The sequence below is a fragment of the Oryctolagus cuniculus genome, chromosome 9 (assembly GCF_964237555.1).
Source record: "Oryctolagus cuniculus chromosome 9, mOryCun1.1, whole genome shotgun sequence".
Lineage (NCBI taxonomy): Eukaryota > Metazoa > Chordata > Mammalia > Lagomorpha > Leporidae > Oryctolagus > Oryctolagus cuniculus.
Window position 1 is genome coordinate 120966591 of NC_091440.1, and position 23975 is coordinate 120990565.

The window sequence follows — 23975 nt, forward strand, 5'->3', positions numbered from 1 at the left end:
TTCTTCAACAGAAGAAGAAAAGCTGGACCAGTTTATCTCTCAAGTACATATATCTTTAATTCATTCTTATTTTATTTTTTGTGGAAAAGATAAGCTTTATTTTGGTAGAAAATTTTGAAATTCATGTATAACAGGGATCTTTTAAAATTTATATAAGGTGAACAAATGTCACCTATTTCATATATACAGGCTTAGAAGCACAGGGATTCTTCCCACTTTTCTCTCCCTCCCATCATCCCTCCTCCTTGCTTTCTTACTCTTTTAATTTTTACAATGTCAGACTTTGTTTATTGTATAATAAGATTAACTTTCCACTAAGTATTTTTTATGCTTAAGTAATTTTCTTAATCTGAAAGTTTGAATTCAGTAGCACCCAAAGTGTTGTCAGTGCTTCCTCCACCAAGCCAGTCTCCCAGTGTCAGGGAATGCCAGCTGAATTAATCTGAGTTTCATCTGTTCCTTTTCACACGGACGACTGTTAACAACTCATAGACTGCTGAGTGCCCCCATGCTGTCCTACCAGTCTTCTTTTTGCTCACTCAAAAAACTGCCTTTGCCGGTGCTGTGGCTCAGTGGGTTAAGCCGCAGCCTGCAGTGCCAGCATCCCTTAGGGGTGCCGGTTTGAGACCAGGATGCTCCACTTCCTGTACAGCTCTCTACTCTGGCCTGGGAAAGCAGCAGAAGATGGCCCAAGTGCTTGGGCCTCTATACCTGCGTGGGAGACAGGGAAGAAGCTCTTGGCTCATGGCTTCAGATGGTCCCACTTCTGGCCATTGTGGCCATTTGGGGAGTGAACCAGCAGATGGAAGATCTCTCTCTGCCTCTGCCTCTCTGTAACTCTGCCTTTAAAATAAATAAATCTTTAAAAAACATTGCCTTTAAGTACACTGAAAGATTTTAAATATTATAAACATTAGTAGTCTTCTACCCTCCAGCAATTGGGAAGAGTGAAAAAAATGAAATCTGAACTACCAGGACACAGGGTCAAGCTAAGAAAGCTTAAAGAATTAGCTATGGGGCCAGTGTTGTTAAGTACAGGTTAAGCTGCCACCTGTACGCCTGCATCCCATATGTGCCGGCTGGTCCACTTCTGATCCAGCTCCTTGCCACCACGTGTGGGAAAGCAGTGGCAGATGGCTCAACTACTTGGGTCCCTGCTACTCACGTGGGAGGCAAAGAAGGAATTCCTGGCTTCTGGCTTCAGCCTGGCCCAGGCCTGGCCACTGCCACTGCCTGGGAAATGAACCAGCAGAAGGAAGCTCTCCCTTTCTCTCTTCCTGTCTCTCCTCCTGCCTCTGCTACTCTGCCTTTCAGAAAAATAACTTTTTTTTAAATTCACTGTATATATGACCTTATGACCAGATCTCCAAACCTAAAATTGAAACAAATTGTCTGATTAACACAAGTACATGTAAAAATAAGAGTGGGAATAGGAGAGGGAGGAGAAGGAAGGGTAGAAGCATGGTGGGGAGGGGGGAAGTGTAAGATGGAAAGTGTCACTATGTTCCTGAATGTGTGCTTATGACATACATGACATTTCAAACCTTGAGTAATATTTAAAATGATATATACAACACAGGGATTGCAGAGGGTTAACATCATCAAGGTATAGCACATCCTTGTTATTAAGAGTCTACACGAAGGAGGCAGAACTTGTGCACACACAGACAAGACACTTGATATATCAAGTCCTAAATAATTTAGCACATTTACATGAACTGCACGCATAACCCTGATTATTGACTATTTAAAAAAATGTTATTTTCAGACATTTCCTATTTGTGGAACTTACTCTACAGGGAATCTGTCTACTCTTTCAATGGAATCATCTCAAAGCCATCTCTAAAATTAACAGAAGAACATATCTCTACACTATTTTATGATATAACTATGCTGCTTCAGTTAGAGCAGAACATTTTTAAATGTACACTGTAAACATTACATATTTACATAAGAAAGGAACGCAGACAATGTGAATTGAGATACTTTCTCGGGGCAAAAATTACATCTAAGTGGATGACATTTTTATTATTCAGGTGCTTCGAGGCATCCGTTAGGACAAAGCCAGCTGCTTCCAACAGATGATTCCAGCGATCTGGAATCACATTCGGGTATTTCAGACCCAGGGCCAGCGGCACCACGCACGTGTGGAAATGATTTAACCACTGAGTCGTTTCACAAATTGTGACCTTAGCAACTATGCTGTTTCTTTCACCTCTTGGCAGCTCTTTGCGGTGGAATTTTTGTCCCTCTCCACACACACACACACACACACACACTCACACACACACATTTCTGTATACATTACTTCATTTTAAAATGTCTTAGAGTGCCTGGGAGTCTGACTGATGTAAGATGTTATTTGGAACATGCCAAAGCATCTCGCCGGCTCCCGTCCTTTCTTTTCAGCTTGCATTCCTTGGTAAGTGGCAAAGCTCCCCACTTATCAGTCACTCAAAGTGACTGTAGCTGTCAGTTGTGTACAAAGCGCAATCAGTTTGGAAGCGGAGACACCAGCATTTTTCTTCTCAGCTTGAAGCAAACACGTTTTGACTGCTAGTCATTCAATTTTAAAGCATCCTCAATTAGGGGCGGATGAAGATATAAAGAAAACACATCCTAAACACCTCCACCAGGCAACAGAAAAATTTTATTGTTATCTCTTGATTTACCTTAAGGCAGCCCTCTCCCTCCTCTTTTTTTGACTGTATGACACGGGTGCTTGTGACAACACACCCTCGATCGTGGAAATACTGCAATAATGGCTCATACTAACACTACGCGACACCTCCATTTGAGCCCACTTCTGTTTTCTTTAGCTCTCTCTCTCCTCAATCACCCTCCAGAAATGGAATTGTTTTAAAAAAGGAAAACAAACCTCAATCTTTCAGACTCAGTTTATCAGTGGCCAACTTTTTTATTCTATGGACACACAAAATCTAATTAAATAACGAGAACAAAGAGAGGAAAAGTTAGAGAAACAACTCTGGGGAGGGAGAAAAGAAAAGTAACAGGTAAGGGAAACCAGCCCTGGCTATCGACCACGTGGTCCCACAGCAGGACAGACATGGGTACTGGCAGAGCCATGAAAGGAATATGAAGTAGAGAGCAAATAAAACATGGATTCAAGGAGCGAGCGCTTACTCTAATGGTTAAGACACATGTTAAGATATCTACATCCGGGGCCAGCTGTGGCATAGTATGCACTGTAGCATAGTAGGCTAAGCCTCTGTCTGTAGCGCGTGGGAAAGCAGTGGAAGATGGCCCAAGTACTTGGGCCTCTGCACCCACATGGGAGACCTGGAAGAAGCGCCTGCCTCCTGGCTTTAGATTGGCTCAGCTCTGGCCAATGTGTCTGATTGGGAGAGTGAACCAGTGGATAGAAGACCTTTCTCTCTGTCTCTCCATCTCTCTCTGTCTATAATTCTACCTCTCATATAAATCAATAAAACCTTTTTTTAAAAAAAAAAAATCATTGCCTGGCTCTAGCTCCCAGCTCTTGCTTCCTGCTAATGCAGACCCTGGGAGGCAATGAGTGCCTGGCTCTGTTTCAGCCAGGTCTAGTCGCAGCCACTGAGGGCACGGGGGAAGTGAGCCCACAGATGGGAGCTCTCCTATTCCCTGCATCTCAAACAAATACATTTTTAAAAATTTTCCCTAAATATATTTGAAACTAAACAGTGATTATGGGAAAAGAAAAAAATTAAGTACATCTATTTTGGTAATAAACAGAAAGGGTAAAGGAAAGTAAATTATACAAAACTGCATCCACAAACTTGTGTGTGTGCGAACACATATATACTTCACACCCAATATATAGAAATTTACATATTATTATAAATCTGTAATTAAATGCATATTACAAGTAGCTCATTAGTTTACATCTTTTAGCTAAACACAAGTTTAGATTACGAAATCTAGTTTACCTCCTCCAATTTTCTATTTGAGTATAAAAATAATGTCAACATAAATTAAGTCTTTTTAAAGATTTACTATCTTTTACAAACATTGCATGCTACGTGGGTTTTCTTAGCATTTGCAAGTGAACATTCCCATGTTTGCTAATATGGGATACTTCATTTCCTTATTTATAAATATGCATTCTCCACACTTAAGAAAGGGTGATCTCTCACCTCCTTTACTGCAGAAAGTCAAACTAAATTACTTTAAGAAAATCCCTCTTACACTTGCCATAATGATAGATCTAACTCAGTTTGATAGGATCAGTTACTCTCATTTTCCAGTGATCATATGACATCCAACACTTATTACTGTACTAGTAAGATGAGAGCAGGAGACGGCACATTTCCAGTTACAAAGTACTCCATTGTCAGGGTCTGGGAATCACACAGTCCTCAGCTCCACCACGCCTGGAGTGGAGAGGACATCGTTACCTGCCTGGACTCATGTGCTGAGTATGTGGGACACCATCTGCGAAGGCCAAGCGCTCAGTAAGTAACGGGCAGCTCCTTCTGCTCACCAGTACACACAAGGCGATCACACTCATGTTTGTTTCTCAATGTTTGGGATGCCAGGTCACAAAATTACAAATATAAATATTCAAAGCTGACATAAATTATATAACTAAACAGTTCATGGTCTGGAAATCTTGACTGAGATTAATAATTTGTAAAATAAAAGGAATCAGGTACTAGAACTACTTATCTTTAAAGTAGATTTATAAATCTTCAACAGGTTGATGAGGTTATAAATCAGATATAGCACTAAAGAATGTTGGTTAGCTATTTCTTCGATGTCTATCAAACATCTGAGTACCTCCAATATTTATCTTACCCCATCAATGTGTAAATTAAGTTGAAATTAAAAGTGGTTCATTTTAGACTAACATATTGACTTCTATTCTAAATTCCCCCAAATCTTTCTGTTGTTCCTGACTCGCTTTGTTTTGTGTCTTCCCGCTATTTGCAAACTCTGTTCCCAAGGTCTTATCTAAGCACCAGTGGACTCTGTTTTGCTAACTGATAGGACAGGGGCTGCACAGCCACAGGGAGGAACCGTGTTCCACACTGTCTACAGGTAATTTCCTTTGGGCAAAGGTTGAGAAGCCCTGGGAAAAGTGCTGTCAGTCTGCTTTCTAGGCCAGACTCCGTGATTCCAGGACGGCCACATTTACAACTTGTGAAAAAACAGCTGCTCCAGACACATGGCAGATTTGGATAAAACGTTCCCACTGCTGAGTCCACCGGTTCTATGGCTCTGCAATTTCAGTTCACGGGCAGCCCTCTCTTACGTAGATCATAGCAAAATGCACTACAGAATAAACAAACATCCAGAGGGATTAAATGAAGCATTCACTTCAGAAGTCACCCTGCAAAGACTGAAGAAAGAAGACACGAAGAAATGGTATCAGAATGGAGAAAAGAAATACGAAAACAGAGATAGCTTGAGATGCCACATAAAAATGAAAGAACATGAGAATTTCCTGGCACAAAATGCATTTTTATGTTTTTAGTAAGGAGCCCAAGTCAGGATGAATTACGAAACCAGGATTACCATTTCCAAACACTGTTGTCAACATCACTGCACTATTGTCATCAACTTAAAAGCAATGCAGATTTTGTTATTTCAACTACAGTCTCAATAATGATAGTAAAAAGTTTAAAAATCAAGATCATAGAGCAGTTAAAATTCTATATAAATATTAACAATTATTGTTTGATAAACTCATGAAAAAGCAGGAGGTAAGAGGGCAAGGAAATAGATATCAAAAAACAGGGGATTCCAGTGATTTGATTTGTTCTTAAGTGTCAGGAATGACTTACAAAGCTAAGGTCAATTCCATGAGAAAAAAAAGAAAAAGGCAAATGGCAGCCCTATGAAAGCACAAAGCTACAAAGAAATGAACTATGAGGTATCCTACCAGACCATCAAGAAAACGCTATTCACGTTGATATTTAAATATGAACACCTTGTATTCATTTTCATCTTTTACATTAACCAATAGGTAAAGCACAATAGGTTAGTGTGTCTCTATGGATGTGCATGGACACCCACACCCACACATACACATGTATATATAAAATATACTTAGGAATATATATAATATATAATATATTCTATATCTACATTTAACATTTAGGAAACAGAAATGGGCAGTAAGACCCGACCCAAAAAAAGCATGGGTCAAAAGCTTCTATGCTTTGGGGGTGGGAGGGCAGATATGGGGGGGAAGAACTGCCATAATCCAAAAGTTGTACTTATGAAAATTATATTTATTAAATAAAAGTTTTCTATTAAAAAAAAAAAAAACTACTATGCATACTCAGTTGCCCAGGAAAAGAGTTGTAGGTAAATCAATGTTTTAAAGTACCTACTAAAAGAATTTAAATGACATATACCTATATTGTTGGGGATACAGAGGGAATAGGAGAAGATTCTGGAATGGCAATGAATGAACTCATTGTGTAAATATGCATGTTTGAAAGTTAATGATATTGGCCAGCGCTTGGCTCACTTGGCTAATCCCAGGTTCTAGTCCCGGTTGGGGCACCGGATTCTGTCCCCGTTGCTCCTCTTCCAGTCCAGTTCTCTGCTGTGACCCGGGAAGGCAGTGGAGGATGGCCCAAGTGCTTGGGCCTTGCACCCACATGGGAGACCAGGAGGAAGCACCTGGCTCCTGGCTTCGGATTGGCGCAGTGCACCGGTCGTACTGGCCATCTGGGGAGTGAACCAACGGAAAAGGAAGACCTTTCTCTGTCTCTCTCTCTAACTCTGCCTGCCAATAAATAAATAAATAAATAAAAGTTAATGACATTTAGGGGCCAGAGCTGTGGTTCAGTGTGTTAATCCTCTGCCTAGAGCGCCAGCACCCCATATGGGCACTGGTTCTAGTCCTGGCCACTCTTCTGATCCAGCTCTCTGCTATGGCCTGGGAAAGTAGTGGAGGATGGCTCAAGTGCTTGGGCCCCTGCACCCATGTGGCAGACCCAGAGGAGGCTCCTGGCTCCTGGCTTCAGATCAGCTCAGCTCTGGCTCCTGTGGTCATTTTGGGAGTGAACCAGCAGATGGAAGACCTTTGTCTCTCTCTCTCCCTGTCTCTGTCTGTAACTCTACCTCTCAAATAAATAAAATCTGAAAAATAAATAAAAAGCTAATAATATTTAAAGTAAAGTCAAAAACAGTGCTACAATTATATATCTGGACACAGAAATAAATGCTTGGAGGTCTATTAAAAAATGAACACTTTGAAATTTCTAGAGGAGTTTGTTCTGAGTAATGATAATGATGAGTCTTCACTAATCTCATGGAAATGATGAAAACAATGAAAATGCTATGTATGGATTTCAGAAATGTCTTATAATAAAATAAACTTGCCCTTCACTTCTGTTTTTTAATTAATTTATTTTAATTTTATTTGAAAGTCAGACAAATAGAGAGAAAGACAGACTGTTTGAGAGAGAGCTTCCATTCCTGGGACCATTCCCCAAATACCCACAACAGCCAGGGCTGGGCCAAGTTGAAGCCAGGAGCCTGGAACCCCATCGGGGTCTCCCAAATGGATGGTGGGGATCAAAGTATTTGAGCCATCACCTGCTGCCTCCCAGGGTGCACATTAGGAGGAGGCTGGATCAGAAGTGGAGGAGCTGAGACTCAAAACCAGGCACTTAAATCCGAGATGTAGGCATCCCCTGTGGCACCTTAACCACTGTGCCAAATGCTCACCCCTTTTGTTTTCTGAGAGAGATGAAGACGGGGAGAAAGCATGACTAAAATACAGACAGGGACAAAGGTCCCATTCACTGGTTCGCTGCCTAAATGCCCAGCACAGCCAAGGTTGGGCTGGACCAAAGCCAGGAGTGAAGAACTTAGTGTGCCTCTTCCACGTGGGTAGCAGGAACCCAGTTACTTGAGCCTGCACTGCTGTCACTGCTGCCTTCCTGGGCCTGCACTGACAAGAACTTAAAGAGTAAAGAGCTGGATCTGGTAAAGAATCCAGATGTGGGACACATGTTTCCTAAGCGCTTGGCTCAATGCCCGCTTTCAATAAGCTTATCTTCTAATTCCCTTCCTCCATGAACTTTCTGAAGTACTCTTTGAGAGGACTGGGCTCAGAATGGCAGCCCTCAGCATTTTCTTGTATTCTTTAGCCACCTAGCATGTGTAACACCAAGAAGAACAAAAACATACGCATCGACCTATCTGTATTCTCTGTCCACAGAGCTGGGTTCACCTAGACAGAGAAATGTTAGGAATGAGTGGAATTTTATCACTAGGTAATCACCAGCAGACGTATTTTTTAAAAAGAAGAAAAAGAATTCTGAAAGCTCTTCCAAGGGGCTCCTTGGGAATAAAAGAGAGCTGCCTCAGTCTCCGGGCTGGGCCTTTAGGACGACACACCACGCGTCTTTTCCAAGGGACGTTCTGTTTCCAGAAAGCAGAAAGAGAGGGACAAGTCACCCTTCAACACACTTTTAAAAACCAATCTGTTTCCTCTGAATGCCTAGAAGTGGTAACCTGGCCACTTATGGTGTATTTGTTTTATATTTATTTTACACTTATTTCCACAGGAAAAGGTTAGTTGGAATGTAAGGAGTTAATGCATTTCCTTCTCAGGTTGAAATGCTACCTTAATTGCACCTTGCTTATTCTTGGCATTTCCAGTCTCCCAAAGAGACAAGGTTACTTTGTAATCTCTTTGTGTTCATGCACATGTGTGGGGTCTTAGCCAGGCTGTAAAATGCTCCCACCTTGGCACATTCAGAGAAAGAAATCATAGGTCAGCAATCAGTCAGGTACTATTATGTCACCTTTAACATGATTACGTTTTCAATACACTATTTCAATGGATTTCTTCCCATGTAATCAATTATTGAGAATTACCAAAGCCCTAATGAGCTCAGAGAACTTTGGCTCCAATAAAATGAACCTTTGTCACAAACTGGGGGGGGGGGGGGGGGGGGGGTGGCGCATGACTGTAACTTAATCATTCAATTGTATATGAGTCAAGTTGTATTTTCACTTTGAGGAAATAAGTTCCCAGGGAAAGAAAACTCATTTTAAAACTTCAGGCCACTAAGCCTTAAATGGTAGAATATCGGTGAAATAAAAATGACCTGGGCCGAAACTCAGGAAACTTGGAACCCAGCCACCGCTCTACGAGCAACAACTTACGTGACATTCGGAAAATCTTCTAAGCTTACATGGTTTCAGTTTACAAATATTAAAAGGAGAGATAGGACTACATAAAGGTTTTCTAACAGCCCCTTGTACTCCTAAAATCATAGAAATTTGGAAACCGAACTCAAGAGTTTTTGGTGACTACTGGTATGTACATTATATTCTTTTTTCACCCTAGAAAATCCTCTTCTGTCTGAAAATATTCATCAAATTGCACCCAACTGGAAATACAGGTTTTTTTTTTTTTTCCCTCTGTAATGATTTAGGTAAAAATACTTAGTATTATGTACAATCCTACTTAATTCTCCGAGTACCCAGGCCTGAGTCATGTATTATAAAGCCCATTTTATCAATAGGAAAAATGAAACTCAGAAGGAATAAATAATCTTTCCAAGTTTACCCAGCACAGTGGGTGTGAAGAGGCGAAGACTGAATTCGGTATGTTTAATTCAAAACCCTACTTCAATTAAAAAAAAACCAATACAATTTAAATTGTATTTCATACAGATACATATAATCTATCATTTAATGAACCAAGTTTTTTCCTATATGCTCTCAGAGGATTCATACTCTCTAAGACAATACAGGAACTGAACTGTTTCTTCATTCTACCCTTAGTTCCAGACAGAGCTGGTGAACCAGAGCTATCACGGAACATGCACAAGCTTATCTTACGAATCAGAAACAATGATAGGGGGTTATTAAATAATTCTTGCCTCAAGAGAGCACAATGAACAATAGTCAGAAAAGTTAATCGCAGAGGGAAATGCAACAAATCGTTGGAATCTCTCAGGAAAGTTCAACAACTGCTCTCTCAAAATTGGAATCAAGATGGACACACAGTTGAAAAGAAGCACAGTATCTTTGAAGTTCCCCTTAAACATACCTTCACTGGATTTCATACTAGAGAATACTGTTGGGTTAGCCTTATTAGTCCATTAACTATTACTGAGAAATGGTAAGAAATGTAAAAGTAGGACATGGGTCTCAAACACACGCCCAAAGCTTTAGCTTTGAGACTGTCCCATTGAAGCTTCAAGGTCAATGGGAATGTGGGTGTCCAGGAACACTCACTTTGCTACCATAATGGAGGGTGAATAGAGGTCACTCATTAGAGGTCACTCATTCTCTCACTGTAAAAGGTTTTAGTAACAGGAATCAGGTCAGGAGGAACCACGGAACTCAGTTCATTCTTGGAAACACAAATTATCCAACTATCAATATCAGAAAGAGGTTATTTTAATGTAAAAAACTCAGGAAACAAAACTGCTAAAAGATGGGCACTGTTGAATATTTGACAGAGTAAGGGAGAAAAAAATGACTCTCCTAAAGAAATCCAGAAGGGAGTTCTTTATGAAAAATTTTACCTCATGTAGTAATGCACGCTGAAAGTTAGCTAATTACAGCAAGTTGAAACTCAGAAAGGTTCTATCTTTTAACCTCAATAAGCAAAACTATCAGAAAAATATTGATATATAAAACAAATGCAAGACTTAATTCTTAGTATTTCTAAAATGAAGACTCTGATAAAGAAATGGACATGTTCCAGGCCAGTGCTGTGGCATAGCAGGTAAAGCTGCCATGCGCTGTGCTGGCATCCCCTGTGGGCACTGATTTGAGTCCCAGCTGCTCCACTTCCCATCCAGCTCTCTGTTGTGGCCTGGGAAAGCAGTGGAAGATGGCCCTACTCCTTGGTCCCTTGTACCCAAGTGAGAGACCAGGAAGAAGCTTATGGCTCCTGGCTTCAGAGCGGCCCAGCCCCAGCCGTTGTGGCCATCTGTGGAGTGATCCAGCAGATGGAAGACCTCTCTCTGTCTCTCTCTCCCTGCCTCTCTGTAACTCTGCCTTTCAAATTAATAAATAAGTCTTTTAAAAAAAAAAAGAAATAGACATGTTCTTGAAAGAAAATGGATGCTTCAGTACTATGATATGATTTTATTTGCAAACTAACATGATATTATAAAGAGTAACAGAAAACTTTCTTCTGTTTTTAATTCTAATGAATTATGTAAATAGATGTGGTAGAAGACGGAAATCCTGTGAAGCCTTCATAAGGAAGAAATACAGACCGAGTTTTCAATCAAATGAGAGTTATGTGATTTTAGATCTAAGGTTACTTTTTAAGGAAGCAAGAACAGTTCATGAAGAACAGATCCTAACTGATTGAATAAAACTGGCTCATTTACAAATTCTTAAAGCATCTTCTCTTTGAATAAATAATACTAGAGTAACACCTACCACTGCTCTTTTCATCAGGGTTGAGAAAAGACAGTACTAAGTGGCCAAGAGAGATTTTAAAAAACCCGGCTTATTAGAAATATAAATGTGAATACACACAAATGTACAAACATGGCCACACTTTTTAAACTGAAAGATGTGTAACTGAAATGGAATAAAATATCTACATTAATTCCCCTTTTAGGAAAATTTCACTAAACGCATGGGGGAGATGTTTGGGGAATATCTGCTACCATTTAACATATGCACGCTGTATGAAAATGTGTCCTACTCTAACTATTAACCTGTCAGTCTAATCTGAAATATAGACTGATCTGGTCTAACCCATCTAATGTACTGTATACCTCTACAAACCTTCAGACCAAGTGAATTTCTTTTGTGTTTATCACTGAAACAAACATTTTAAAGGCAATCTTAACAGGATTATTTAACACAACAGTTTCCTAGTCTATGAAGATTCAGAGCCACAGTGGCACTAAACATCTGAGCGATACAGTCAGGACTAACAGCGGAAGCTGGTATGTTGGTATGTCTAGCTTCGTATTTAAGAAAGAAAAGAGAACAAACAGATCAAAAGACCAGATGACTACTTTCCACTATCAAGTACAGCTTAATCTATGGTAAATTCTCATGTGAGCATTTGATTGCGCAAGCACTTTTTTTTTTTAAATTTTTTTTTTCAAAGGCAGAGAAACAGAGAGACAGACAGAGTTCTCCAAATGCCCCAACATCCAAGGCTGGGCCAGGCTGAAGCTGCCTCCTGGTGCTACATGTGGGTATTTCACATGGGTGGCAGGGACCCAACTACTTGAGCCATCACCTGCAGCCTGCCAGGGTGTGTATTAGCAGAAACCTGGATTAGATTTGGAGTAGCCTGGTCTCCAACTAGGGACTCTGACATGGGACGGCAAGCATCCCACACACTGACTTAACCATTGTACCAAAAGTCCTCTCCATGCATTTTTTTATTTTAAAATTTTATATTAATATTTGTTAGAAAATTGACTTACCTTCTACTCTAGCAGATTCTATTTTTACTTTTTTCCTTCCTATTCTGTGTTTCTAAGAGAAAGGAAGAAGTGGGAAGAAGGAGAGAAGGGGACAGAACGCATTCTAAAAAGAAACATAGTAAGGATTTATGTGGGGAAAGCCGGAGTCTGCCTGACAGTAAAAATTTTCCATTCCTACACATGCCACTCCATCAATGCTTCCCATAACTGCTTAAATAACCTCAGACATTAAATAACTCAAATATATTGTGACTTTCCTATTAAAAAGATTTTTTAATAGTATTCCAAATTAACAACTTGCAACTTACATTTTGGGACTGTTTTAGTGAATGAAGATACTAGAAGCTGTGAAAATGAACTCCTTTCAGATAGCCAAGTCTTCCTCGCTACCTATCATTTGTTGCCTGACGTTTCCTACTTCCCAGATATTTTTGTTCTTAATAATGATAATAACCATCAAACCATGGGTTTTAACTCCATCAGTTTCATGTATCTGCACTATCCCTAGAAAAGGGGACAAATACATGCATGATGCGACTGGGGCTGGGCCAGGCAAAAGCCAGGAGCCAGGAACCCCATCCAGATCTCCCACATGGGTTGCAGGGGCTCAAGTATTTGAACCATCACTGGCTGCCTCCCAAGCCCAGGAGCAGGGAGCTGGATCAAAGTCGGGTATCCGGGACATGAACCAGCACTCTAAAAGGGATTCAGGCATCCCCAAGGGTGGCTTAACCTGTTGTGCCACTAAGCCTGCACTGCTAAAAGCCCAATACTCCAATAAAACAAAATTCCTAAGCTTTTAAAATTTTCATACTTCACACAAGTTCTTTTCACAGTCACTAAACTTTGGTTCTGATCCTAGTTCTACTAGCAACTAGTCATGTGATCTTGGGTAAATCATTAAATCTGGCCTTTGCTCTCTTGAATAGTTTCTGCAGACGTCACTTGTAGGACAGGTGATCTTTCAAGTGCTTTCCATTCCAGCAGTGCTGCAGGGGTAGGGAACCTTTATTCTGCCAAGGGCCATTTGGATATTTATAACATCATCTGCGGGCCATACAAAATTACCAACTTGAAAATTGGCCTGCTCTCGATTTATTGGATTTCCAATTCCACTTGTGGTAGCCTTGGTAGGGCCAGATGTTCCCCAACCCTGTGCTACACGTGTAGTGGTTAAGATGTCTGTGACCTACAGTGCGATATCCTAGGTTCAGTACCCAGCTCTGGCTCCTGACTTCAGCTTCCTGCTAATGTGGACCATGGGAAGCAGTGGTGACGACTCAGGAACTGTGATCCTACCACGCACGTGGGATACCTGAATTCTGTTCTGACTTCCAGATTTTGTCTGGTCCAGCCCCAGCCGCTATGGGCATTTGAGGAATGCTGGAGCAAATGGGAGCTCTATTTATGTTTCTCTTTATCTGTGCTTCTGAGATTAAAATTTTTTTAAAAAAGAATTATTAAAATCTATCTGGAGAATATGGTGGTCAAATTATGAAATAATTCCCAAAAAAGTGCTGAAGGTTTGACTAATCTAATTGATAACATGGATTAAGACAGATTTTTGCAATTCTGTTTAACAAGACTTGTCAGTCTCATAAAAATTACAAGAAATGAAAATTTTTCGGCGAGCAGATATTGGTGCACAGCAAATTAAGATGCCACTTGGGACACTAGCATCCCACATGGAAGTGCCTGGGATGTACTTCTGCCTTAGCTTCTGATCTAAGCTTCCTGCTAAAGTGCCTGGGAGGCATCAGATAATGGTCCAAGTCCCTGGATTCCTGCCATCCACACGGGAGACCTGGACGGAGCACCTGGTCCCGGCCCAGCCTTAGCTTTTAGGGAGTGATCTAGTGGATGGAAGATTGATTTCTCTCTTTCTCCCACTTTGTCCTTCAGATAAATAAAATAAAAAAATTTTAAATAACATAAAATTATTGGCATCTTCAAACTGCAGTGAAATTAAATGACTTGCCCTATCACTGATGAAGGATTTGTGTCTTGTTTACAATAAGAAATTGCTGTAACAGCTTTAACATCTTATTACAAAGAGAAATTGTTGTGACAATTTTAATCTTATTTTTCAGTAATTAAAGACATTTTAATGACAAGCATTTAGCCTGCATCTCACCTAGGAATACATGAGTTTTATATCCAGCTCTGGTTACTAACCCCAGCTTCCAGAGGTGCAGACCCTGGGATGCACCAATGACAGTTAAAATAATTGGGTTTCTGCCACCCACATGGGAAACCTGGTTTGAGCTCCTAGCTCCCAGTTTTAGTCCAGCCCAATCCTTGCCATTATGGACGTTTGGGGAGTGAACCAGTAAATGGTGGAGCTTGCTTGCTTTCTCTATCTGTCTCTCTCTTTCTCTTCACTCTCTGCCTGTCTCCCTGCCTCTCAAATACATATGTAATTTAAAAAACAAAACTTTAGGGGCTGGCACTGTGGCGCAGTGGGTTAAAGCCCCAGCCTTCAGTGCCGACATCCCATATGGGTGCCACTTTGTGTCCCATTTGCTGCACTTCCTATCCAGATCTCTGCTGTGGCCCGAGAAAGCAGTGGAAGGTGGCCCAAGTCCTTGGGCTCCTGCACCCATCTGGGAGACCTGCAGGAAGCTCCTGGCTCCTGGCTTCAGATCAGCGCAGCTCCAACTGTTTCGGCCATCTGAGGAGTGAACCAGCGGAATGGAAGAACTCTCTCTCTCTCTCTACCTCTCTCACTAACTCTGTCTTTCAAATAAATAATAAAATAAATATTAAAAAAAAACTTTAAATGGCAGTAACCTGGTATCACTGATTAAAACTGTATTCAAAATCAGTGTATTCTGAACAATGTGAAGTCTAAAGAAGGGTTTTACAGCAGTGAATTGAATAATCACACTCCACATGCGGATAGATAATAACACACTGGGTAAATGCTGCTTGGAGGTTATACTGCTGCTTGCAATACCTCCAGCCCACAGCAGAGTGCCTGGTTCAAGTCTTGGCTACTACGTGCTTGCAATCCAACTTCCTATTAACACTTCTGGGAGGCAGCAGATGATGACCCAATGGCGTGGGTTCTTGAGATCCACGTGGGGAGACCTTGGCTCCTGGCTGTAGCCTGGCCTAGCCCTGGCTGTTGCAGGCATTTGTGGGGAGTGAACCAGCAGTTCAAAGATCTCTCTCCTCCCCCGCCAACCTCGTCACACTGCCTTTCAAGCAAATAGATAAATCTAAAAAGGGATGGAGGGAGAAGAGTGTGAGAGAGAGCATGAGAGCGAGAGCAACAGGGCAGGCATTTGGCCTACTGACGAACACACCTGCATCCCATATCAGAGTGCCTGGGTTCGTGCCTACCTCCAGTTCCCAACTCCAGCTCCCTGCTAGTGCTGGCCTGGGAAGCAGTAGTGATGATTTAAGTAACTGAGGGCTTTCCACCCAGAAGGGAGACCTGGCCTGGGATTCTGGCTCCCAGTTTGGGCTTGAGCCCAGCCCCAGCTGTGAAGGGCATCTAGGATGCAAACCAATGGATGGGAGCTCTCTCTCAAAAACACTTATAAAACAAATAAAGGAAAAAGAACTATGCTGCTCATAATTATAGTTAGGGAAGGCAAAGGCCCTGGTTAGAGCATCTCAGTGATGTGCTACTGTCCACTGCTGCTGCCATCAGCTCATTAAAACCCCAGGGAGAACAAAACAAAAAACAAACACTGGTAGTGATGCACCATCCCGAGTAAAGCAGCTCAGGGTACCTGGCCCAGTGAGATAAAATAGGAGAAACTTTGTCAGCGATCACAGAAAACACACCTGATACAAGAATTAAATAATTCTGGGCTACTTGCTTCTGTCACATATGATATTTGTACTTCATAAAATACATTCCATTCTTAGATTTAACATCAGGAAAATCATGAACACCTACTTACGTGGGGGAAATGCAACTATAAGTTACCCCCAAATGGATGACACAACCTAAGATTGTATCTGTTATTCCATGAATTAGATTCCTGGATAATCAATGCAAGCATGTACTGAGCACTTACTATGTGCCTTGGCACTATGCTAAGGCTGTTCACCCACTATTTCCTTTGATCCTCATAAAATTTCTAATGAATCAAGTGCATTTCAGAAAGGGGATCTTCAGTAAGAAAAGCCAAGAATTGTTCACAGTTCATGCTGCTGGCCAATGATGCAAACAGGACAGCCCTGACAACTGGATTGTTCCTCTTCTTACCAAGACACCTGCTTCCTTCCTTCTTTAACTGATTCTCCTTATCATCTCCATCTAAGAAGAGTATGGTGGCCACAGAGCCTCCAGACTTGGTTTCCCAGGGCAATAAATACCACGGGTCTACGTAGTCTTGAACAGCAAAGCACCACTTTCCCCAGGATCCACGTTGCCACATAAGCACGTGGCTCTTGAACACACAATAGCATAGGTCTCTTTGGCACTGTTTATCCAACTGGAAAGTGGCTGTATTTTCCTACTTTGGTGCCTTGCACCTACCTGATTAAGAGCACTCACAGGCACATGATAAACATCATAGAAAAAATAAAACTTCTCTCTATAATAATCTTTTCTCAGCACAAGATGAAAATCACTGTTAGTTTGCCTAGATCGAAGCTCCCCAAGGCAACAGGGCCTGGGACAAGACAGCTCTCCTTTGCAACATCCATATGGCCCACAAGGCAACACAACACGAATCAGGCTGAAGGTAATTTTTACATTGAAGGGCACTTCAGTTAGGTCAAATTAGAATAAGAAACAAAATGCACTTTTTTTAAGTTGCAAGACATTGAAACGATGATTTCTGACCTGGATCTGTTGCTGAAGCAGATTGATTTTGTGTTGTTGCTGCAGAAGCTGTTGTTGCTGTCTTGCAATCTGTGGAGAAATTGCATATGAAAAATTTAAAGGCATATTGCAGTCCTGGGCAGGGGGTAGGGGTGGGGGAATTTCTAATGTTCTGTTTCTCTCTCTCTCTCTTTTTTTTTTTTTTTTTTTTTTTTTTTTTTTTTTTTTTTTGGACAGGCAGAGTGGACAGTGAGAGAGAGACAGAGAGAAACGTCTTCCTTTGCTGTTGGTTCACCCTCCAATGGCCACTGCGGCCGGCGCACCGCGCTGATCTGATGGCAGGAGCCAGGTGCTTCTCCTGGTCTCCCATGGGGTGCAGGGCCCAAGCACTTGGGCCATCCTCCACTGCACTCCCAGGCCACAGCAGAGAGCTGGCCTGGAAGAGGGGCAACCGGGACTGGAACTAGAACCCGGTGTGCCGGCGCCGCAAGGCGGAGGATTAGCCTAGTGAGCCGCGGCGCCAGCCTGTTTCTCTAACTCTTATTGGACACTGTTTAAGATGACAGAAGTGGATAAGTCTGTGTCCCTAAATTATCAGCAAATCATCCTTAAGTGGGATCAAACATCAGTCTTCAGCCATGTAGCTTTTGGCCTAAAACAAATAAAGCCTAAGAAAATACGACTAATCTACCTAAGTGAGAAGTGTTGGGGCTCCGAAGTCCCTCATCCTGGAGATACATTAAGAAGGCACCGCCTGTGACACTGTAGCCCTCACTCGAAGACTGCTGCATCACTGGAGCACTCACAAGCGCACAAAGGATGGTGAGATTCCGTATTTCTCAGTAAAGGTTTAGTATTGTTGTGTTTTGTTATGGCTAATGCTGATCTTATTTTCGACCTCGCTCCACACAAAATCCTTCACAGCTGATATCTCAACACATTGCAGTTTCTGTTCCCACTTCCCTAAGTAAAATGATTCTTACACAGCCCACCCAGCCCGTTCGTTTTTCTAATTCCAAAGTGTTTCAGTCTTCGCCTTTGGACCTCTCATCAGAATTCAACACCCAGAAGCTTTCTCTTGGCTGCGATGACACCAGAGTTTTCTCTTGGTTCCCCTCTCTATGCCTTCTCCATCACCTGTTGCTCCCCGGTGTTGTAATTCCATATATCAAGGGCTGCTCAATTTGTTTCTCTAAAGCAGACCTTGCTTTAAGCTAAAGACTCCTTCTTGCAAAGTTTTACTTAGGTACCTCAAACTCAACGGGTTCAAAACTAACTCAAGACCTGGCCCTCTGTGTGCTCATTTGAAGTGTTATCAAGCTCCTGCACAATCACCCCCTGGATGTTTGCACTCATCACTCCCTCTTCATTTCCTTAATGCTGTGTTTCATGCTATGACTTTTTAATTGCTGTTTATTTTATGTTCAGTGATCATGTTCCTGTCTCTTAAGAACAAGTCCATAAATTCAGTGAAGGTGAGAAGATTGCATATTTTGCTCTCTATTCCATCAAAACTGGTATAAATGGAACACTGAAAGAATATTTGATAAGAATGCAAGAATGAATAGGTGAGAAGGAATTTTTAAACACTCCACTATATGACAGAAAGCAGAAAACCTCCTGAGGACGCACATACTAACTTCATGAGACTTAAGGCCTTTTGATAAATTAGCTCTAGATCTGATTCTGATCCTAGTTATAATCACTATCATTTTCATTACCAAATATACCAAATATATGCCTTAACCTGTGTGACACAAAAATTGTTGTAAGAACTTCATATTTGTTCGTTCAGCTTCTGCCTTTGCTCCCTACCATCTATTATAAACCAGCAGTCAAAGAGAACCTATCAAGATACAACTTGTGCCAAGTTACTTATCACTTATGCCCTTCTGTCTCACACAGTCAAAACCAGTGTCCACATGGTACCTGCAGGCCAATGTGACCTGGTTTCCCACTACCTCTCTGATCGCTTCTTGCTACTCCACTCTTGCCTCACGGCTCTCCTGTCTCTTAAATCCCCCAAGGACGTGCCTGCATCCCTGCCTCTGGGCCTTTGCACTTGCTTCCTCCTCCATCGGAAATACTTTTTGGCTTGAAAGTCAATAACTTACTCTCTTGCTTTCTGCAAGTCTGCTCAACCATTATGTAAACAGTGACATCTTTTCTGAGTACCCATTTTCTTTTTTTTTCTTTTATTTATTTGACAGGTAGACAGAGAGAGAGAGACAGAGAGGACAGAGAGAAAGGTCTTCCTTCCGTTGGATCACTCCCCAGATGGTCGCTACAGCCAGCACTGCGCTGATCCGAAGCCAGGAGCCAGGTGCTCTTCCTGGTCTCCCATGCAGGGGCAGGGGCCCAAGCACTTGGGCCATCCTCCACTGCCTTCCTGGGCCACAGCAGAGAGCTGGATTGGAAGAGGAGTAACTGGGACTAGAACCCAGCGCCCAAATGGGATGTCAGCACCACAGGTGGAGGATTAACCAAGTGAGCCTTGGCGCCGGCCCCTGAATATCCATTTTTAAAGAGAATAGCTCTCTACCTGTCACCCACATCCCCAATTCCTTGCTTTAGTTTTCACCCTCACACTGACCAACATATTCTAAAGTTTATTGGTTTACTTACTGTCAGTCTCTATCAACTAGAATGCGATACATGGGGGATTTTTTGTTTGCTTGTTTTTTGGTTTGTTTCATTCTTTGCTAAACTCCCAGTAACTAGAATAGGATCTAGTACTAAGTGGTGCTCAATAGATACTTGTTGAACAGATGAAAGTGGAATGGAGCTAGACTTGGCTGATAGACAGGCCTATGCACATTTGTAAGGGCTGGAGAGTTACAGAGTAACTCCCACACTGAGGAGGGGGTGCTGGGAAAAAGGTCAAAAAGAAGTTCTCAAGAGAAGGTAAACCTGACCTGAATTTTAGGAATAAACATTCAGTGCCCATCCTGAAAAGACCTGTGACCACAACGTGGAGATGAAGTGTGCCAGCTCTGTACGGTAGATGGGCGGGGAGAGCAGGGTGGGTTCCAGCAACCTGACCTGTGGTCTCCGGAGGGCTCTTCTTTCAGGCTGTGGAGGCAGCATTGTGGGGGCATCTCTCCAGCAAAGGAGAGAAAGTCAGGAAGAACAAAGAGGTTTCTAAGGTTCCAAGGAGAATGTCAGAGGCCTTGAGACAATAAAGCATTCTAGAGTTCTTTGCTGGTCGTCAGGGATGCGTCGGAACGTGAAAGAGGAAGAAGACAAACATCTTCTCCATTAGTGATCGCTTAGGTTTCTCAAGACAAACTAAGCAGGGTTCTCCACAGCACCCTTCCCTCAGAGGCTCCTAGGATTCGCTAGAATTCAGATGTCTAAAGGCCTGGTGTGTCAGGGACAGAAAAACATGGTGTCCCCTGACATTGTCACAGGTAGGCATTGTGAACTCCCTTATCAAGAGGGGTAAAGCAAGAGGAATATGAGATGTATCCAATAACAGGCAAAATTATCTTTAAGGAGCCTGACGAGGCAATTCTTTAAAAACAAAAAGATCATCTTTCAAGCAAAGAGGAACCACCCGGGGAAGAACAGTGAAATGAGAATATCGGAGGCTCCTCAAGTACAATCTAAATATTTCTTCACCTCTTTCGACCCTGCTAGTTTATCTTCCGAAAGCTGCCTGGAAGGTTTTCAGCGATAGGCAGGCACACAAATACTTAACTTGTAAGGACGCTCCCACTGGGGACAGTGAGTAGAACATGTGGTAAAAGGACCTGGCCACGGAAAAGAGGCAGTGAGCTGACCACAGGACACGCTCCGTCTTACCTTCTCCTTACTACCAGCTTCTTTAAGGAAGAAGACACGAGCACCACCCCCACTGTCTTATTGCATAACCATCTGCTGTCAATAATGGATTTCTGCTACTACACTTCCATAGACGCTGCCTTGCTAAAGGCCACCAATGAACACTGAAAGGACAGACTTAGGAATTAATCTGATGTTAGAACAACTGCTTTTCTGTTGTTCCTATTACCTCTTAAAATTGCCATCTTTTCCGATGGCAGTGCATTCCTGGCCCTCCTTCTGCAGATAACTACCTCTGAATGTGTTCATTCTCCCCTCTCTGCCAGCTGTACACTGGTATCTCTCAAGGACCTCCCCTCAGTTCCTTTACACTTTCTTGTGGTATCACTGCTGTCATTGGAGCCCTATAAACCTGTCATTCCTCTGCATAAAATACTCTGGCTTCAGATATGAAGATGGCTGCCTGTATGTCATTTAGATCTGAGGTCAGCTGTCACAGCCGTGGAAGGATTTATCAATCCACCCAATCGAAGAAGTACTGCCTTGTCATGCCACTCGATATTTATTGGATGGGGGACTTCAAATAGTTCACACAAAACTGCAACTAAAAGACAAGTGTGCAGCGGTGCAGTCTGTGCCTACACAGTTTTCACAATGCCCAACTTGCATGAAGTTTTGGAAAAAGCCCTTGCATGCACGGATCTCAACATTTTCCCCAAGAACACAAACTTACATTTTAACTTCATTTTCCATCAACTTTTTGAAGTGCCTTTCTATTACTCTTTACTTACATTTCTTCAGACTAACTTATCACTATCTGATAATATTTTGTTACTGTGTCCGTTCATTGCTCATCATTTCTGTCTTTCCACTAAGAATTAGAGGCTTTGTCTTGCTGGTTAATTGAGACGGTCTCAGCTGCCAGCACTGCGCCTGGCATATAAGAAGCAGGAGATTCCCATTTGTTGAATGCACGAATGGATTTTACTTTATTTGGTAGTTTTAAACTACCATCTCTATGTAGACAGGTTCTAAGAAATGTAGCTAAGCTGGCTGGCGCCGTGGCTCAATAGGCTAATCCTCTGCCTGTGGCACCGGCACACCGGGTTCTAGTCCCGGTCGTGGCGCCGGATTCTGTCCCGGTTGGCCGCGGGGCCAATGGAGGGTGAACCATCGGCAAAGGAAGACCTTTCTCTCTGTCTCTCTCTCTCTCTCACTGTCCACTCTACCTGTCGGAAAAAAAAAAAAAAAGAAAAGAAATTTAGCTAAGCTCTTTCTTCTGAAGTGTTGATGGGTACTTGTATCTGTCTCTGACACACCTCCAATTTTCAATCTGACAATACCGCCACTACAGTATGGTAAAGCCACCTTCTCCAAATCTGCCCTCCTCCCGGCCTTTGCCCATCTTGGGCGATGGCATTCATTCTCACTCTCCCTGTTCCCCAGGCTCACCTCTGTGCCTCCGTCTGTGTCTCTCAGATCTTCTACCACAAGAACTCTTCTCCTTGTTCATTCCTTTCTCTTCTGCCCCTAGTTTTTCCCTTGCCTAATTCACATTCTCACTCTTTTAAAAAGCTCCTCGTTAAATTTCCTGCCCCTTAAATGGAACGTTCACTCACTTCTTGAATCCTGACTACTTGTCAAATCATGTTTCAAATGTCACTCGTCCGATAAATGTTCTCAAAATAGTCCTCCATGAAAATGGTGCCTTGACTTTCCAGGTTTCTTTTTCAGTACTTTTTTTCATGGCCACCAGCATTAGCCTTGAGTATCACTATGGGGTTTCCCTTATCTCCGGTGCTTGACATGAGAAGTGATGTGATTTTAGAGTTTTTCAGATTTTAGAATACTTACACATACATAACGAGATACCTTGGGGATGGGGCCAAAGTCTGACCACAAAATGCATTTATATTTCATATGCACCTGTAATGTCACACAATGTTTTCAGTGTGTCTGCATTTTAACTGTGACTTGTTCAAAGAGGTCAAGTGTGGGACATCTCACTCACGGCATCACATTGGCATTCACGTCATTTCAGATTTTGTAATATTTTAGATTTCAGATTTTCTGATTAGGGAGACAACGAGCCAGCTGCATTTCTGTAGTTAACACCAAAGGAGTTAGTCAGCTTCCTAAGTTCTGGGTGTTTTGTTGTTTGCTTTGTTTTCTGCCTTTTTATTTGTCCAAGTGAGGGAGGAGGGAGGGAATGGGATTCATCTCTGCATCCCAGGATGGTGACCTACACATAGCAGGCAAAACAATGCCTGAGGAATGTGATTGGCTCTCTGGTTCCCACTCACCTGTTCCTGCTGCTGCTTGGCCAACTCCATTTGCTGGCGCTGTTTCTCGATCTGAGATGCCGCCAGTTTCTTCTGCTCATCGTGAGCAGCCAATAGCTGCTCTCGCAGGCTGGTCAGCTGGTTGATCATCCCCATGAGCTGCCGCTCTTTCTCAGCGAGGCTTTCGGGAGTCCCTGAAAATAACATGGCAACAGAACAGACAAGAGGAGTAAGAAGAGAGCGACATTTCAAAGACAACGGCTCTGTCATCCAGAGAACTAGTCTCATATAAGCTTCTAGTCATACAGGAAAACACACCCACCTTCATTTAGATTTTTCACTTAACAGTAAAAAGTGATCGTAATTACTTATACTAGAATGAACAATCATTTTGAATATCTTTTAATTCATAATAAGTAATAATTTGTAGCTTTTAGATTTTATTGTACAAAGTAATTCAAAAATTATTGGCTGAACATCTACGGGTTTTAGTGGTCTATGCTGCCGCCTGCCACAAATAAATAAGATATCTAAAACACAGTTCTTGGACTATAGTTTTTCATTTAATTATAGAGGTAAGACAGAGATGAAAAATTAATAGTCATAATTATTAAGGCATCAAGGTATTATCACCGGTGAAATGATTCCTCTGCCACTGAAAAATAATCTAGAAGATTCAGGAATCAGAAATCTTAGTTTAAATAGGGAAAAAAATCTAATTAGCCTATCAAGTGTTAGTCT

The 23975-nt window shown here is 42.0% G+C and overlaps 1 protein-coding gene across 36 annotated transcripts in view; it reads right to left on the minus strand.

The window, feature by feature from the left end:
* Positions 1 to 23975, minus strand: part of SOX5 (SRY-box transcription factor 5) — a 1100902-nt gene that overhangs the window by 199480 nt on the left and 877447 nt on the right. For 32 of the 36 annotated variants that reach the window (XM_070049491.1, XM_051850857.2, XM_070049490.1 and 29 more), the window contains 2 exons: positions 23256 to 23428; positions 17191 to 17259 (listed from right to left, as the gene is read on the minus strand). In XM_070049491.1, coding sequence (XP_069905592.1) covers positions 17191 to 17259; positions 23256 to 23428 — 242 coding nt within the window. Of the gene's footprint in view, positions 1 to 17190; positions 17260 to 20084; positions 21108 to 23255; positions 23429 to 23975 lie in introns of those variants that run through there. The other 4 variants (XM_008259539.4, XM_008259538.4, XM_008259536.4 and 1 more) reach the window with 3 other exon arrangements.